This window comes from Zea mays, chromosome 5, assembly GCF_902167145.1.
Source record: "Zea mays cultivar B73 chromosome 5, Zm-B73-REFERENCE-NAM-5.0, whole genome shotgun sequence".
In the NCBI taxonomy this organism is placed as follows: Eukaryota; Viridiplantae; Streptophyta; class Magnoliopsida; order Poales; family Poaceae; genus Zea; species Zea mays.
Genome location: NC_050100.1, coordinates 119080662 through 119100802, shown reverse-complemented (window position 1 = coordinate 119100802; position 20141 = coordinate 119080662). Strand labels below are relative to the sequence as shown.

Below are 20141 nucleotides of genomic sequence, written 5' to 3'. Positions count from 1 at the left end.
CTCTTATACCTTTGTTTAATGGGAATACTTGGGATTCACACTTATTAGTAAGACAGGTGTTGTTAATAAAATGTTGACCAACTAAAAGGCTTACTGCTCAACCTTAGCCTCACCTTGTTAAACCTGCATTAGTTTTTTCCCCACTTGCTGAGCCCCGACCATAAGTGAGCTCACCCTTGCTTAATTTTGATCATAAGTTGCAGATGAAGATATGATGCTGAACTCCATGGATGCTAGTCTAGTGATACCCCCGGTCATCTTCCTGTGGATGGATGTCCTTGTTTCGCTGTACTTTGATGAATAAAGGTTAAGACATTATGTTTGTTCGAAGTGTAATATGTTAATATAATCGTTATTTACGCTTGTATGCATTATTCTTTTGATATATTACACTTGTGACGTCAACATATGTGTGGAAATAGATCCTGGCACACATATGCTATGCACCCGGCTCTGCCCCTTGGAAACGGCTGTGACAGAAGTGGTATCAAAGCAATGTGACCGTAGGTCGCTAGATTAGTTAGAAATGGAAAGCCCAGTCAGTATTTCAAAACATGGTCTAATTTCTTCCATTAAAACTTACTTTATATTAAAACTTGTCTCTTTTATTTTCAACTCTTCTAGTCTGATTTTGGTCTATCAGAAGACTCTACTCAGAAGCACTACAAGATGGTCAAGTTAGGATTGTGGAACTTGAAGTGAAGTCTACCTGAAGAAATCCTTTAGAAGCTATTGAAGATGCCCCATTCTCTGTCTTATCCCCGCCCCGCATGAAGTTTTCATTATAGATCTCTTGGATCTATTGCCATTCTTCTTGGTTAGGTTGATAGGATAGTTCTATAGTGCTAAGTTTTCGACTAGATCGGTAAAGACGACGTTATATTGTGGTTGTTTTCTAACTCATAATATTATTATATAACCTTTGATTTCTTCTACTCCTGTTTTCTTGCCATTGTATTGTCATCCTTGGACAATATCTACCTCAATATATTGAACCCTTTGTCTCTCTACTTCTCTCCTTGATAATGCCTTTATATTTTGTATCCTAAAAAAACTTTCTCATATCCTTGGTTGTATAATTTATCCTCACTTCATTGATTAGTGTTATCTTATTTCACCCTTGGTCATTAACAAGAATGTTTTGATCTTGTCTATCTCCTTGTTATTTCTGATATGATTCCTATAATCTCTTCCTTATTCCTAACCTTGTCTCGCCTTTCAAAAAAACTATAAGAAATTGTTTTCCCTAGGCAAGATTGCCTTTTGAATGAATGAATAACATCGCGTTATGTTGTGCTGATATGTTTGAGTTCATGTTAGTTATCTTTGTGACTATGTTTGATTTGCTTCTTTGAAATGATTGTTGGTGTATTGTGTGACTTTTGTCCACAATGGCATCAGTTAGCTAGGTAAAACCTTAGATAGATGGGTTTTCTCTCCTCTCTATAATTTGTCTTTGCTCAACCCTTTCGTCCCTTCCATTCTTCCATACCCATACAGATGTCAGACCTTGGAATGTCAACTACAAGTGATGTCACTAAGTGCAAAGAATGCGGTGTGTTGGCAAGTCAAAACAACACTATAAATAAAATAGCTGATGAACAGACATTCAAGACACAAAAGGATGCACAACCAAACCAACAGACAAGTGACCCTGGAACATGTTGTAAGTACTATGGAATTCCTTGTCGCCAGATCGGTACAAACGAAAGTGAAACTACAAAACAGAAGAACCGGATTTTATTTTCTGGCATAAATGGACAGATGTCTCCCCAAGAACAACTAATAGCAGATTCTCTCATACCTAATATATTGTCAGTTGATGAATTGCAAAGTATTCCAAAAAGGAAACATCACAAGGATGCCCAGCCCCAAGAAGAAACACAGGAGTGTTACATTGATGGATGGATTATTACTTGCACACAATTTCAGCCTTTTGTCGCATCAGGTCCAAGAAACAAAAAGGGAAACATGGAAAAAGTCAAGAAATAACTTCAAGAATAGCTTGCTATCAATGTGGGCGTGAAGGTCATTACTTCCGTAACTGTCCTGAGAAGAGTTCACTACAGATCACCTCCGAGATGAAGCTATCTCAGTCTTTAGACATGGAATATGAACAAAAATGCACGGAAACTTCTACCAACAACGTAAAGACAACTCCACCATGTAACTCATCAAGTCGTGCCTGCTTTGGATGTGGTGATACCGACCATCTTGTTAATAGTTGTCCTAAGAAAGATGTGGAGATCAATAAGGTCCAAAAGAAAAGACAACACCCTCAAACCCATGCATCAACAAAGAATAAACAACGCAAAGAGACCACAAGAAAGATAAGTTATGCAGTGACAGGAACCATTCCATATGATGATGCAGTAATTTTTGGAACACTAGTCATTCACTCAACCGTCGCCACCGTGTTGTATGATCCTCGTACAACACATTCTTTTATTAGTGCCCAGTTTGCAACAAAGTATGGTATCTTTAAGTGTCCCTTGAGATCAAGGAAGACCATCAGTGCACCCGAAGGAAAAATGTTAGTAAACTACATATGTCCAAAAGTAAGTGTTAAAATCAATGGGATAGATTTTCCAGCTGATCTTATAGTGATAGAAACAATGGGAAAGGATGTGATTCTTGGAAAGAATTGGTTACAAAGAACTAAGGCAATAATCCAACATACTGAGAGAACCATGTGTTTGGAAACTCCATCTGGAGGAAGAATAGTAGTTGAAGACGACCGACCTCTAGCTCTGAAGATTGGTACATCTGACGAGGAAGATTAATATATCATTTAGCTAAAAGAAGGAGTATGTCTCACGAAGAAAAAAATGTCAAGATGTCGCCCCTTTGAGAAATTGTAATTGTGCTAAGTGATAAATGAATAAATTTGGAGAATCTCTCGCACCTATTGTGTTTTGCATCTTTATAAAGAGAATAAAGTATGGTGTCATCTGCTATACGCAAACAATGTGATGCTCCACTCTAGTTGCCCTAAAGTCCCGCTCAAGTCTCTCTCAAATTGTGTTCAAAGAAATACTCTTGGATCAGAAAGATTATTTGGATATCATGCTCTGAAATCTATAAGGTTCAAAAGATCTCTGTTAAGAATTATAACACTTGTACACTCTTCTAGTATGATGAAGCTAGACGGAATTAGAAATCATCCTTAACCAATCTTATATTGGAAATCAAAATGTTGTGTTAAGCTCTTTATCTTAATGTCATGCAAGCCTCTTATGCAGTCTGTCTCACTAACTCTTTTACTCTCTGACTAGATGATGAACCCCAATGGAAATGAAGTAAATGGTGCTAATGATAATATTCCTACCTTAACAACTATGAACGAGAAAAATGAGTCACAGAGATATTCGATGAATGGAATGAAGAACAATAAAAGGAATAGGAAAATGTTTGGATACTTGATTAGTCCACCTCAACCACAAGCAAAAGCCACGAAACACATGGATACCCAGACAGAATAATCAAGTCAGGCTCAGCTATATGAGATACAGACACCCAATCAATCCTCACCCCCTATTGGTCAAGCAAAGTTGACTCGCAAAGAACTCAAGGCAAGAGGTGCTTGCTACTACTGCAAAAATGAAGGACATCTTATTCGCGAATGCCCCAAGAAGCGTCTAGACCGACTAGAGAAGAAAGCTGTCAAGCATGACCTAAGCAATAGTTCAGAAGACCCACCATTTTATAAGTATGATGATGAAGGTCGCTTGATTAGTATACATTGCGGAGCAAAGAAGTAAGGAAGTTCCTTAAGTTTGGAGGAGTTCAATGTGAACTCAGAACCTACAAATAAACCATGTATCTCCTTTGCTTTCGTGCTAGCCTTTCTTAATCTCGAGGACGAGATTCTTTTTAAGAGGGGTAGATTTGTAACACCATAAAAATCATCAAATAAAAATAAAACATTTAGTTTATTAATGGTGTTTATGATAATAAATTTTTCATTGAAGTGTTTGTTATTTATTCCATTTGGAATAATTTTTGATTGCACATGATTGATTTTCGGATATTTAGTAGCATTTCTTCTTAAATAAAAATCCTAGTAAATAATATATATAATAATATTAGTCCAAAAATAAATATTTTATTTATAAATAAATTTGGGTTAATTATTATGAATTTTATGATTATTTAAATATGTATTTCAAAATTAGAAAAAGGAAATGGAAAAAAAACTAAAACCTAACTAACCCCACCCCTATCGGCCCATTAAGGCCCAACAAGCCGCGCCCCTGCTTCCCCTAACCCTAAGCCACCACCCCCTGGTCCCAAGCCAGCCGCCGCCGCCCTCTGCACCTTCTCTCCCCCCACCCATCTCTCTCTCCCATCCGGCTCTCTCTCTCTCTTCTTTTCTCCCTGCTTCACCCGATTCCGAGCCGTTGGACGCCAGGACGCCAAGCAAGCCAGCAATCGGCCACGACCCCGACGCTCCTTCACCTGCAGCTGCACCAGGCAGCGCCGTGACAAGCCGCCCCAGCCGGACCCGACGCTGCCGAGCGCGTCCCCTCCTTGACCCCACCCCGACGAGCCGACGCGACGCCAACCCCGCGCGACGCCCTGCCTCCCCGCAACTGCAACCGCGACCCGGCACCACGACTCGGCCGACCGCGCCATGCGCCAGGCGAGCCGACGCCGCGACCAGCCCACGCCCAACACCGACCCGACTGCGCAGCCGACGCGAAGCCCGACCGAGCCGCCAAGATCCGAAGCGCCCGCAGACGCACCACGTCAGGAACCCCGCGCACAGCTCCCGCGACGCGAGCACAATAGAATCCGAGCAGCCCCGACCGTTTCCTCTGCGTTCAAGAAACTTCAATGGAGCCGTTACTTCTCTCCCATTAATCCCTCCGTTGATGAATGCCATTAATGGTGCTTGATGACGCCGGCCGACCCTCCCTCTCCTCTCCCTCTATAAATTGAGATAGATCTCTTTTCCCTTTCACAGCAGAGCTCTCTTCCTCCCCGAGCTCCCTCTCTCTCTCCCACTCGCCCACGCCGTCGCCGGAGTTCGTCCATGCCGCTCGCCGTCGTACCTCGCTGTCCGAACGCTCACCGACGATCGCGCCCGGAATCCCTGCCCGCGCGCACAGTAGCACCTTCGTCTGTCCCGAAGTCTATGAAGCTCGCCCATGCGGCACCTGGCAACCGTGCCCACGCCGTCATCCGTTCACTCAAGGTTGAAGAGAACCAAAACCATATGAATTCATTTTAAAATCATGTTTGAATTAATTTGTGAATTATTGTTGTAATATTAAGACGATGCGATTCACGTGTACGATTTTAGAGATTTCGTTTTATACGTGTAGTCAAAATCGAACCCCGCGATAATATTTTAAAAATTGAACCCCGCGATAATATTTTAAATATGCGTATAATTTTATAATTCTAAAAATGAACACGGTCACTATTCACTAACTTAGTAATTTTCATACTAGAAATGTTTATGTTGGGGACTTGTTCTTAAATGCTAAGAATTAAGAACAAGGCAACATGAAAAAATGTTAAATGTTAGAGTCCTTCGTCCTTCGAAGCATTATCTCCCTTTGGATATAATGAGTCCCGGACGAAGGTTATGAAGGACAAACCTTCATAAACATAATAAATGATGAAGAGGAATTCATATGCAAGATATGAAAAATAACATAAACACTTTAAACATTACTATTAACTTATTTTTATTTTCATTATTGTATCAACCATAACAAATTATGAATGTACCTTTGGCTCAAACGAAAGTAAGGGTACAAGCATGATGCAAAAGCGAATGCCCAGTCAGCGTGAACAGTACGGGAGCACTGTTCATCTATTTATAGGCACGGGACGCAGCCCATGTAAAATTACACCCATGCCCTTTACATTTGCTAATGACTCTATAGTGATCCATCGAGGTCTAAATGGCCTTTTCCCTTTTAAGTCGGTTCTCTTTTCCACTGTCATGCCGAAGCTCCCTTGCGCGTAGCTTCGGCGCTGTTTCATTCTTCGTATTATTTCCGTGCTTCTTCATACCGTGGGCTCTTGTTCGAAGATCCCTGTCCACACATTATACTCCAGAGGCATTGTTAAATCATGTTTTTGAGGACCTTCGGAAGCCGAAGGCCCCCAACAGTAGCCCCTCGCAATATTAATTTATTAGAATGATAAATTTAGATTGCGACATGGACGAAGGCCTTAAGCCGAAGGTCTGAAAAAACACCTTCCCTTTGCTAGAATAGCAACAGTCATTGACAAGCGGGACCCTCAAGTTTTCAACGTACCAGGCGTATAAATAGGAGCTCACCACGAGTTCATTTGGCACGCTTTCTTGCCATCTGCTCTTGCTTACTCAATTTTTAGCTCTTGCGCACCAACACTTGATTGGCTTTTTTATATTTTTAAGCTTCGGTTCTAAGAGAAGTTTCTTAGCACTTTCGAAGATGTCTGAAGACAAGAAAGTTGTCACTGAGTCGAAGCTGAGCCTTTCTGAAGAGAAGAATCTTTGTTTTCTTGAATTAATGGCAAAGACAAATACAGAGAAGATTACCAGGGAGATTTTGGAAGGTTTGTCTGAAGATACTAGCGATAGCGACAGTTATGATGTGGAAAGTGGTGGAGAAGACTCCAAAGATCGACCCTGGCGACCAAGCCATACAGTTTTTGGAAAATCAACTATTAAACAGAGTCATCTTGATAATATGAGGGGAAGATATTTTCAGGACATGTCTATTGTAAGGGCTGATGATGGAGAGAGGACCGTGCCTACTCCCGAAGAGAATGAAGTTGTGATCTTCCGAAGCTTTTTCAAGGCTAGGCTTCGGCTTCCATTAAGCAAATTTGTGGTTGAGGTTTTGAAGATTTATCAAGTCTACCTACATCAAATTACGCCCGAAGCAATCATAAGAATGGGAATCTTTGTCTGGGGCGTGAGGAGCCAGGGCTTGGAGCCAAATGCAAAAAGCTTTTGTAATTTACATGAGCTAGTATATGAGACAAAACCCTGGGGTAAAGAGCAATATCATAACAATTTTGGCTGTTATAGCTTCGGCGCCCGCTCTGGGTCAAGCTGTCACGTGCCGACTTTTCGGAAGAGATGGCCCGGGGACTGGATGAAGGAATGGTTCTACGTAAAAACGATTTGAAGGTACGAGAATATATTAAAGATATTGTTATGCGTCCTATTTGGCAACGCTTCGGCCTCTGGAGGCCGAAGGTGGAAATGGATGAAGCAGCCGAAGAATGCCAGAGAGCCTTCGGCGTGGTTTGCTCTTTCATCGGGACTAGGGACTTAGTTCAAGAGCACGTGGCCTACAGGGTATGGCCACTTGTAGAAAAGTGGGAAATACCAGAGGAAACCATCAGCAAACCTGACGAAGGTGGACTAGTTAAATTAAAATACACCTTCAAATATGGAGATAAGTTCGTCGAGCCAGATGACGACTGGCTGAAAAGTATTGAGGCCATAAGCGATGAATTGCTTGGATCATACTCGAAGGCAGAGGATACTGCACTATCTGCGGCCTTCGGAGGCCGGAAGACGAAAAGACTCAACCGAGTATTTGATGCCATTGGGTTTGTCTATCCCGACTACCGTTATCCAATACGGGGTCAAAAAAGAAAGGATACATCTTCTGCGAAGGAAGTTGCTTCAGCCGCTCCTAGTGAGCCGGCGCCGAAGAGGAAAAAGATGAAGGTTCTTACACACCGGCCACGCTATATTGAACTGGCCACAGTGCCTGAGTTTGTCGGTGAGACCTCTTCGGCCACCGAAGCCAAGGAGCCGACTCTCCTGTCGAATATTGAAGGGTCGGCCAAAATGCCGGCGATGGAAAAAATAGAAGAACCGAGGGCTGAAGAGACAAAGACATTGGAAATTCTAAGTCCTTCAGCAAGAATTGAGGTGTCAATGCCAATGCCGATGACAACCCCCAAGAGGAAAAGAATGGTTAACGTGCTAGATGTACTGGAAACGATAAAATCTTCAAGCTCTACTTCGAAGATAGCTGCCGAAGTTCCAAAGACACAAACTGAGGCCGAAGCTGCCAAAAATCAAGCGGAAACTGAAACTGGGCTTTCAGAGTCAACCAAGAGAGAATTCTTGGAAATTGAAAAAGAAACGAAAAAAGAATCTGCAGAAGAAACTTTATCTGAGAAAATCGCCACACCTATTCCCGAAGCATCTTCTGAAGCTTCTGACTATATATTACGTCATGCTTCGGGTAAAAGTCTGGGCGAAAAAGAAAAAAGAGAAGCTCAATTCTATGCACAAAAATTGAAATATCCGAAAGGGGAGCTGATATTCAATGGCAGTGGAGAAGAAGACTTCTTGTATTGTCTCCCTGACAGCAAGGAGATTTCTGTCTGTCGGGAGATGAGCAAAAGCTTCGGATTCCCAACTTTAGAAGACGGGCTCTCGATGTTGTCAAAGAACGAGCTGGCCGACAGCTTAGCGTACAATAGTTTAAAGGTGAAAAAATGAGATCTTTGTATTATTTCTTGAAACCAAAATTTTTCATTTGCTTAAACTTAAAGACACACATTTTTTTTCTTGCAGGGCATTATACTTAGCAATGCCCTTAGGGCACAAAAAGATGCCGAAGACGAAGGGTGTATTATGGCCTTGAGCAACCTTTGTTCCGAAGTAATTGAACTAAGGAACGAAGGTCTCGAAAAAGATAAAATATTACATTCGTTGGTGAATAGAATAAAAGAAGACGAAGCTACTTTCAAAGCTCAAGCTGAGGCTCAGAAGCGCGAAATTGAGGATCTTCAGAAACAGCTAGCCAGAGCTAAAGAAGAATGCACACTTGAAGAAACAAAACGAGAAATTAGTGAACAATGGGCAAATCATTTAGAAAAAACGTTGAAGAACTTCGTGCATCCAAGAAAAGGTGTTATGAAAAATCTATAGAATGTGTCAAGAAAATAAGAACCAGCTTCGCCAGCGTTGGCGCATTCTCAAGTGAGGAAAACTTCATAAGGGGTGACCCCGAAGGCCCAATTGGATGGATCAGCCACGAAGCTGAAGCTTTTGAAGAAGTTTTGAATAGCCGCGGAGACATATGTGCCTTTTCGGGTGCCAGGGGGATTGCCACTATTTTGGAGAGGAAAGGCTGTGACCATGTGAAATCCTTGGCACAATCCGAAGCCACCTTATCTTCTGAAGATATAAAAGACCCCTCGGCCGAAGCGAGCCTGGTTGGTGGAAAATTTTTCACTGACATTTGGGAAAATGGTGGCCGGGAGATGGCTCAAGAAATTATAAGGAGAAGCGAAAAAGGCATTCACGACGCTAGAAAAGTAGCAGAGGCCGCTGAGAAAAGTGAGGATCTCGAAGGGCAAATAGGTATTGACTAGTAGTTTTTGGCTCTTTGTTGTAATTTTTTATTTTGAACTTGTTTACGCTTTGTAACACAGCCGCACTTTCTCCTCCCTCCGAGCCTGTCGGGCCATCGGCAGACCCCCAAGTGAAGGGGGACGACGAAATTAGAAAAATGGCTGAAGCTATCATGGATAAAGTTGTTGATCAACTACTAAACGAAGCTGCAGAAGTTGTTCTAAGGGAAGATTAGATGTTATTGTAAAAACATTTGGAATGTAATATTTGTTGAACAACATGTGTAATATTTTGTAACTTTGAATGTAATATATAGGCTATTTATGGTTCAATTCTTTACGATGCATGAAACTTTACATACATACCATTTTTTGAGCCTTCGGCGAAAAAACACCTTCCCTTCTTTTCATGCTTCGTAAATAATATCCGTATTTTCATAAAAACATCCAATCTTCGTAAAATCAGTAACCAATAGATCTTTTCATTTCAGAGTTTGACGAAGGTATGCTTCTTCAATATTTACTTTTTTGTGCCTTGGCACTGTTTCTTCGAAACAATCTCCGAATATCAACATTGAACCCCCTTCTTGCGTCATTGATGCAATATGATGTATGGTGTTATGCTATGCAAATGATGTGATGATGTGATGTTATGCAAAATGATATTTGACGAAGATCGACGTTTATTTATCACTGTAAGCCTCCCTTAGGAGCTTCTTCACCTTTTACTTCAGCGGAATCAGCGTTTATTTTTCGCTGTAAGCCTCCCTTAGGAGCTTCTTCGCCTTTTACTTCAGCGGAATCAACGTTTATTTTTCGCTGTAAGCCTCCCTTAGGAGCTTCTTCGCTTTTTACTTTCAGCAGTATCAGCGTTTATTTTTCGCTGTAAGCCTCCCTTAGGAGCTTCTTCGCCTTTTACTTTCAGCAGAATAAGCGTTTATTTTTCGCTGTAAGCTCTGCATTCCCTTCGGAACGACTTTTGAGCAGAAAACTTACGTTGCGCTCCCTTAGGAATGACTTTTTGTTATTTCGGAGATTCTCCTTGTAACCATAAATTCTTATGCTTCGGCAACTCCGCTATTCTGTGGAGAAGGTATATTTTTACTGTGGTGAAAATGAAGCTATTACAAGAAATTGAAAATGACAAAAAAGCACTTAGGTTTTCAATAATTGTTCCTTATTAAAAAGAAAATGATACTGAATGTAAAAATTGCTGCCGAGGTAGGATATTTGTTAGTAAATATGCTTCGATTCTGGCACAGTACTATTGATTGTGCGAGCTTCGGACTCTTCTCTGAAGTACCGTTGGAGGTGGGTATGCTGTCTCCCTTCTGGCTGCTGGCCTCGTTGCATTGGTGGTGGAGGTGGAGGCTGTTGCCAAGATGCCTGAGGTTGGCTTGCCGAAGCGACAGAAGCTACAGGGTGGTTGCCTACATACTCTGGAATGTAAGGCGAATGGTATGAAGCAGTGTGCATAACTTGCTTCGGCTGGCTCTATTGGGCTGCAGCTTCTGCTATCTCCTTTTGTTTCTGGATGGTAACATGGCACATCCTGGTGGTATGGACCTTGTCCTCACCATAGAATAGGCAATAAATCTTCCTGGGCTGATCTCCAAATCTTCCTCCGAAGCCCCTAGCACCTCTGCCCCTTGGAGCTGGAGGCCGAGGATAGCTCTGCTGCTGCCCCGAAGCCTGAGAGGAATATTGCGGCCTCTGCTGCTGGCTTCCCATGTCATCATTCTGAGTGGAATGAATCGATCTGACATGTCTGGGATGAATTCTCCCTTCGAAGCCCCTGGCTATTTTGGAGAACCTGTAAGCTTCCTCCCTTCTCTGTCGAAAATCATTGTCAGCGCGGATGTATTCATCCATCTTCTGAAGCAATTTCTCCAGAGTTTGAGGGGGCTTTCTGGCAAAGTATTGGGCTGAAGGTCCCGGCCGAAGCCCCTTAATCATGGCCTCAATGACAATTTCATTGGCACTGTTGGCGCTTGTGCCCTTAGGCGTAAGAACCTTCGGACATACGCCTGAAGATATTCTTCGTGATCTTGGGTGCACTGAAATAAGGCTTGAGCGGTGACCGGTTTCGTTTGAAACCCTTGGAAACTGGTGATCAGCATATCCTTCAGATTCTGCCATGATGTGATTGTTCCTGGCCGAAGGGAGGAGTACCAAGTTTGTGCAACATTCTTGACGGCCATGACGAAAGACTTCACCATGACTGCAGTATTGCCACCATAGGAAGATATCGTTGCTTCGTAGCTCATCAGAAACTACTTCGGATCTGAGTGTCCGTCGTACATGGGGAGTTGAGGTGGCTTGTAGGACGGAGGCCAAGGTGTAGCCTGTAGTTCTGTTGACAGAGGAGAAGCATCATCAAAAGCAAAATTTCCATGATGGAAATCCTCATACCAGTCATCCTCGTTGAAAAAGCCTTCCTGATGAAGCTCTCTGTGTTGAGGCCTTCGGTTCTGCTCATCTTGAGCCAGATGGCGAACTTCTTCAGAGGCTTCGTCTATCTGCCTTTGCATGTCAGCTAGCCTAGCCATCTTTTCCTTCTTCCTTTGTACCTGCTGATGGAGCATCTCCATATTTCTGATCTCTTGATCCAAGTCGTCCTCCTGAGGCGTTGGACTGGTGGCCTTCCTCTTCTGGCTTCGGGCCTCCCGAAGAGAGAGGGTCTCCTGGTTGGGATCCAGCAGCTGCAGAGCGGTAGCCCCTGTTGCTGAAGCTTTCTTTGGCGGCATGACGAAGGTCTATGCTTGCCGAAGGAGTTCAAAACTCAAAAGTGGAAGTGAGTTCACCGGAGGTGGGCGCCAATGTTGGGGACTTGTTCTTAAATGCTAAGAATTAAGAACAAGGCAACATGAAAAAATGTTAAATGTTAGAGTCCTTCGTCCTTCGAAGCATTATCTCCCTTTGGATATAATGAGTCCCGGACGAAGGTTATGAAGGACAAACCTTCATAAACATAATAAATGACGAAGAGGAATTCATATGCAAGATATGAAAAATAACATAAACACTTTAAACATTACTATTAACTTATTTTCATTTTCATTATTGTATCAACCATAACAATTTATGAATGTACCTTTGGCTCAAACGAAAGTAAGGCTACAAACGTGATGCAAAAGCGAATGCCCAGTCAGCGTGAACAGTACGGGTGCACTGTTCATCTATTTATAGGCACGGGACGCAGCCCATGTAAAATTACACCCATGCCCTTTACATTTGCTAATGATTCTATAGTGATCCATCGAGGTCTAAATGGCCTTTTCCCTTTTAAGTCGGTTCTCTTTTCCGCTATCATGCCGAAGCTCCCTTGCGCGTAGCTTCGGCGTTGTTTCATTTCATCCTTCGTATTATTTCCGTGCTTCTTCATACCGTGGGCTCTTGTTCGAAGATCCCTGTCCACACATTATACTCCAGAGGCATTGTTAAATCATGTTTTTGAGGACCTTCGGAAGCCGAAGGCCCCCAACAGTTTACAATTAATTTCGCTTTTGTGTGTGGAACGATAATTGTTAGTAGTATTTTAAGTGTAAACTTATTTGCATGAAAAATAGAAGAAATACTGAGTCACATATTTTTCTGGTCAAATGAAAATGTTACTATTCATGATAAATGAATTCATATGTATAGCACTCAAGTACATAGAATAGTAAAATGTTCATTTATGTTATAATAACCATGAATATGTTATTAAAAGTCCCATTTAGTAATATACAATTAATTCTTAGTATATTAATGTCAGAAGAGTTATAAATAAACAATTTTTAGTTATACTTACAAAATTTATTTAGAAAAGAAACGAGAAAAAAACCGAAAGCATAGAATTTATAATGATGTTAAAATGACTTAACTAAACACTCATACTTTCCTAATGAAGAAAATGATAGTTATGTTGGTAAACATAGGTTTCTTACTAAAGAAATAGATAATTTGTTACTAGTTTAAAATGACTTTTTAATAGATATCATATTTCGTTATAGATGTTTAAGTATAGCCGTATTAAATAGAAACTTAAAAGTAATATGTCATATAACTTTTCTAATAATTATATAATGGCTTAATTAAGTGCTCACATCGTCATAACTAAAACAATAGTTAATAACATACCAACGAATATAATATTCATTTTAAATATCTAGGTCATTTGTTTCTAAACTAAATGTAAAGATAAATAATAGAGTAATTATGTCCTCTCATAACCTAGTTAATTAGATTTATATTTGTTTACAACTGGTTATATAGGCTTAATTAATTATTTAATCAAAATTAGTTCATATTATTTATATAACTTAGTTTTTCCTAAAGAATAAACTAAGGAAATTAGTGTTCATGTTCTTTAATAATAATGTTAGTTTGTATATTGTTTTGTATATAGCTTTCTTAATAAAATATAGGACATGTACTTTCTAATAAAAATAAAATATAATTGTTTGTTCATTGTCTTTTACATAAAAGTTCATTAAAGCATATATCATAACTTTCCATAAATAGGTGTTTAATAATAATGATCTTTTCATATAAAACCTAATTAAACTTATATCTTAGTTTATCATAAGTGAAGGTTTAACAATGAATTATAATGTGTTTCATAATGCTTCTAAAATTAATAAGGTATTTCATAACGCATTAACCTTAGATATATAACACATATCTTCTCTAAAAGGTTAAAAAGGTTTAATATCGTTATAACGTGTTTAATCATCTTATAAACCCTTAATCTTAGACATATCACATATGACATATTATAAAAGATTAAATTGGTGAACCTAATATTTGCATATTTTAATTAAGATATTTTTAAGCTCATGTCTTGTTTTATAAAGTATAGGTCACACATTTTTGAAAAGAATACCTTCTTATTAGAACCATTACTTGCGACGTTTTTGAAAAGTGAATGCTCTGTTCGTTAAGCTCTTTTTTAGCTTCACGTATGGTGAATGTTGTATGTTATTGAGTGGTGTTTGTTCTTCTTGTTTGTTTGTGTGATATTCTGTGGTTGATCTAGTAGTTAAGAATCAAGATCTATTCCTATTCGTGGAAGAACCTCAAGTTTTCAATAAGCAAGGCAAGTGGACTTCTCCCTCTGCATATTCTGTTTGATCCCAAACAAGATTATGTTAAAAAAGATTATTGCATATTAATTGGAACATGGAGTGACCACCCGGGAAAACAGTGCTACCATGAGAACTATCATGGCTCTGGTATTGGCTAAATAACTAGGGAAGTCTTATGTTGGGTGTTGGTCATGGTCGACTAGGAACGGGGGCACCTGGCAAGCGCTTATAGTACCGGCTCAGGCAGATTGGATACAGGCATAGTTCCCAAAGCTTTACCCTGTGGACTGGACTATAAGTTGGTTACGGTAGGTGTACCTTATGCAGTTGACCATTTCCAACATTTGCGTAATGAGGACTCTAGGGAGAAGCCTCGTAGTGAGACCCTGGTCATTCACCTCGGAAGTGAATACGGGTCTAGCTAACCCGGGCTAAAAGGGAATCGCGACTCATGGGTAAAGATGCGCCACCTCTGCAGAGTGTAAAACTGATATATCAGCCGTGCTCACGGTTATGAGCAGACTGGACTCCTCACATGATAATTGAACTTGAAGATGGAAATAAATCGAGATCCGATGATCTGCCAATGGTTTGCTTAAGTGGTTTCACTTAAGTGTTTTTGATATACTATTATACCTTTGTTTAATGGGAATACTTGGGATTCACACTTATTAGTAAGACAGGTGTTGTTAATAAAATGTTAACCAACTAAAAGGCTTACTGCTCAACCTTAGCCTCACCTTGTTAAACCTGCATTAGTTTTTCCCCCACTTGCTGAGCCCTAACCATAAGTGAGCTCACCCTTGATTAATTTTGATCAGAAGTTGCAGATGAAGATATGATGCTGAACTCCATGGATGCTAGTCTAGTGATACACCCGGTCATCTTCCTGTGGATGGATGTCCTTGTTTCGCTGTACTTTGATGAATAAAGGTTAAGACATTATGTCTATTCGAAGTGTAATATGTTAATATTATCATTATTTACGCTTGTATGCATTGTTCTTTTGATATATTACACTTGTGACGTCAATATATGTGTGGAAATAGATCCTGTCACACATAAGCTATGCACCCGGCTCTGCCCCTTGGAAATGGGTGTGACACGTTGTATGGTTTAACAACCGCATAGTTGTGCCCAAGAGTGATGAGGTTCGCCAGCAAATTTTAGATGAAGCACATCTTAGTCGCTATTCTATTCATCCCGGAAGCACTAAGATGTATCATGATCTAAAGCAACATTATTGGTGGACGAAGATGAAGATTGAAATTGCACGCTATGTGGCAAGATGCGACACTTGTAGACATGTCAAAGCCATACATTTGAAAACTGCTGGCCCATTGCAATTTTTACCTATCCCGACCTGAAAATGGGAGGACATTAGCATGGACTTTATTGTGGGATTACCCAGGACAGCAAAAGGGTTTGATTCCATCTGGGTTATTATTGATCGACTTACAAAGATCGCCCACTTTCTCCAAGTCAAGGTAAAGTATATAGTGGCTGTGGCAGAACCTCGCATGTTATTGGGCCCAAATGCACCTGTCCTTGTCTCAAAGACCTCAGACGGCTATGCATGTGCACCAAATAACTTAATAGGATCTGTCCAAGTGCCCCTAGGACCCCGGATAAACCACTTACAACCAGGACCGCATGATAAAGTAAACACAAATCACACACCAACAATTTTGCAGCGGAACTCTTATTACCAAATTTTACAAGTTACATCAAATTTACATTATGTTTATCGGAGTGATTACAATAGTGATTCAAAGAAATAAACTTTGAAATATTATAAATTATTTATAAGTTTAAAATATATGCTAGCTCAAGTGACCATGCTCAATAAAAAGTATAGAAAAGTTACTTAGACTTATAAGAAGGCCGATCCCACCGGCACTTAACACCATCAACAGCAGCACAAAACTATAACCTGAAAAACAACAGGTAATAAAACCCTGAGTATGAAATTACTCAGCAAGAATTACCCGACTAAAGAAAAGACTATCAAAGCATCAAGTTTCAAAGACTCTTTTTTCAGAAAAGCTTACTAGAAGTGGGTCCTTAAGCTAAAATTTTACATCACAAGTTAAGTGCTTTTCCTGAATCTAGCTTACCAAGCCAAATCGATCCAAAATCCACAAGAACGACGACGAACTTTGATTCAGGCGTTCCACCGAACATCTGGCAAACGTCAATCTGGAGCTTCATTATCTACACCTTCTAAGCTCCTTTTTCAATCTCAAACTGTGATTCACCCTCACGAACCACAGGATCAACCATGGGTGGTTAGCGAGGTTGACATAGGACTGGGGCAGAAGATGAGCGCCGCGAGCTGAAGACGAATTTGGAAACTACAGGCGCGGCCAAATCCTGGGCGTGACGGTGACCATAGTCAAGCAGAGGGGCGCGGCTTGGGGAAATACCAGGGAGATGGACACGCCACCATGGCTGAAGCTTGAGGCCGAACAGGGCTAGAGAAGAGAGAAAGGAGAAGGCTGGAGCGGCGTCCGGACTTGGACTCCAGGGAGGCGACCGAGCAGAGGAGGGATCCAGGGGAGCCGCCATGGGAGGGGCAGGAAAGAAGCACCACGGTGCGCAGGGCTCCACGGCGCGGTGGCCATGGCCGAGCTGGGAGGGCGTGCGGTCGAGCCAGTGGTGGGGAAGAGGAAGATGGCTGGGAGAGCAGGGCGCGACCGATGAGCAGAGCAGGAGGAAGCTCCGCGAGCTGGGATCCGACGTGCGCAGGAGCTCCAGCGAGCTGGAACCGGGCGTAGGAGCAGGGTAGTCTGAGCTGGAACGCGGCACGGTGCAGGAGCAGTGCTTGGGCGCGCCATCAGAGAAAAGGGAGATGAGCTAGTCGGCTGGGCACCAGAGACCCGCGCGAGGAGCTCGGCGCGCGTCCATGGCAGGGAATTCACGACGCGAGCAGGGAGGACTGGAGGGAGTATCGCGCGCAGAGAAATCGGCTGGGGAGTGGGAGGCCGCGACTGGAGGAGTACCAGGGAGGGAGAAGCAGCAGGGAGCGCTGCCCCGCTAGCCGAACTGGAGGAAGGACCGGGCAGAAGGATTGCCGTTCTGGAGAAGAAGATAAGGAAGATAGAACGGTGGCTGCAAAGATCTGAATACGTCGGTGGAAAAATATCAACAGGGTGGGCTGCGGGATTTTTCGTTTGACAGGAGCTAAGCGGCGCAGGGATAGAAATGGCTAAAAAAATCAGAGAAGAGGGAGAATAGCGGTAAATAGAGGATATTTTCATTTCCATTTTTGTTATTTTTTTCTCACGCAAAAACGCCTGCCAAAGTACCATGGTTCCAAAATTATGATTTTGAAGAGTCAAATTAGATCAGGCGGACAATAATTAAGACAACACTAGTTTAGTCGAAATCGGATGAAAATTCATCCGTTATCTAAACACAGTTGAGACGGTTCTGTTCGAATCTCGTTTGGATAATTTTCGTGACTATTCTGGCCACGATGTTAACGGACCAGATTGAAACGAGTTCGGCTATGTATTTTAATCTGCTCTGCGTGATTCGACTGAATTTAGCCAAAACCAGATCCGCTAATGTATACACGATTTCGTCGTCAAAACAGCGTGCTAAAGGATAAATTGGATCATATCCTCGCGCACGATTTCACGACGACGAGCGATTCAGATTATTTTGCCCCGAACATTTTAGTCATCGAGTTCAAATTAATTTGCCTAAGATAAAATCATCCGAGTGGGTCGGGCTTCCGAATTCGTATTTACACGAGCGACGAATTTTAAATAATCACCGGACGCACCGATTTTCAGAACAACTATGTTCCGAACATCACGAAAATTTAGGACAAGCCTGGATAGATAAAAATGATGTCGAACTCGCGATAGACAAAACAGATGCGATATTAAAATCGCGATAGACGAAGATGATTGAAATTTAGCATCTGTTTTATCCACTGACATTACGTGCTTAAATCCATACTCGTTATCGAGCGGAATATAAACACCTGGGGTGTTACAGTGGCCACATATGCGGAACTATATATTGCTCGTATTCTCAGTCTGCACGGTGTTCCAAAGACAATAGTGTCGGATCGTGGACCTCAATTTGTATCCAAATTCTGGGAAGAACTCCACAAATCTTTGGGTACTAAGTTACTCCACAGTTCGGCCTATCATCCTCAAACTAGTGGTCAGACTGAGAGAGTGATTCAGATACTTGAAGACATGTAGCGAGCATATGTTTTAGAGTTTCCGCAGAAATGGGATGACTGTTTACCGCTGGCAGAATTCTCATACAACAATAATTATCAAGAAAGTATCAAGATGGCACCCTTTGAAGCCCTATATGGACGACGGTGCCATACTCCATTAAATTGGTCTGAACCAGGAGAAAGATGGTTGTTCAGGCCTGATATGGTGAAAGAAACAGAAGAGAGGGTTCAACGAATCATACATAATTTGAAGGAAGCCCAAGCTTTCCAAAAAAGTTATGCAGACAAACGACGCAAATCCTTGTACTTTCAAGTGGAAGATTACGTCTACCTAAAAGTCTCACCAATGAAGGGTGTATCACGTTTCGGGGTAAAAGGAAAGTTTGCACCCCGGTACATTGGTCCTTTTCCTATTCTTGAACAATGTGGACCAGTGGCATATCGACTCCAATTACTCGAAACATTGTCTGCTATGCACAACGTGTTCCATGTGTCTCAATTGAAGAAGTGTCTTCAGGTTCCAGATCAAACCGTTGAAGTGACGAATGTTGCCTTAGAACTAGACTTGACATATTCAAAACATCCTATTCGAGTCTTGGATCAAAAGGACAGGATTACACGAAGGAGAACTCTCAAGTTTTATAAGATACAATGAAACCAACACACGGAAGATGAAGCTACTTGGGAAACCCAAGACTTTCTAGAAAAGAATTTCCCAGGCTTTTTAGCTTTGTAATAGAGGAATAAACCCCATACCACCCCTGCCTTGTATAAGAAATAAGGAAATATAAATATGACGTGTTTCCTTTTCCAGTACTTACCCTAGGACTTTTAAATCTCGGGACGAGATTCTTTTATGGGGGAAGGATGTAACACCCCTGCTGTTACTGCCACTAAAACTTGAGCATAACATCATGAGCATTAGCATATCATGTGCTTGTTACACTTAGAATGCATTATCTAGGTAAAAATTTCAAACAATTTGTATTGATGTGACTTGTTATGTGTGGAACCCTAAGGTAGGGTACTTAGCCCTAAACTAGGCTTAGGAGTGATGATCAAGCCCCAAGCATGAGAAAAATTCAAAACTCATTAAAAATGGCCATAAGATATCACCATTAATGAACTTGAGTGACATCCAAACCCTAGGAGTGCCAGAAACCCTAAAAGGACCACTGAAAACCCCAAATTGAAACCCTAGGGGGTTATATGTAAATTTTGCACACTTTTGGACCCAAGTACAAAAACCAAGGTATTAGGGTACCTCAAATCATATGGTTCACATATTTGAAGATTTTCAAATCAAATCATGAGATTTGGGCTTATTTGCAAAAAGGCCACTCTACACCTCTCATGTGACTAAGTCTGAAAATCAGTAAGCCAGGCTGACTTTGGAGCTCTGCAGTTCTAAAAATACAAAGAATTTGCCTAGGGTCAACACAACAAAAGTCTAGAGCTACTATAGGTGTACAACTTTGCTTAAGAGATTAGGCATTGTTGACATACAAAAATTAGAGATAATCAGCCCTGAGGTCTGGCTG

General features: G+C 41.4%; 1 protein-coding gene across 1 annotated transcript; it reads right to left on the bottom strand.

Moving 5' to 3' along the window:
* Positions 1–16329: 16329 nt before the first annotated feature.
* LOC100273461 (uncharacterized) lies at positions 16330–17480 on the bottom strand. Its single transcript, NM_001147898.1, has one exon. It carries the CDS (start codon positions 17234–17236, stop codon positions 16874–16876), a length of 363 nt encoding a protein of 120 aa, NP_001141370.1. The 5' UTR covers positions 17237–17480; the 3' UTR covers positions 16330–16873.
* Positions 17481–20141: the final 2661 nt, after the last annotated feature.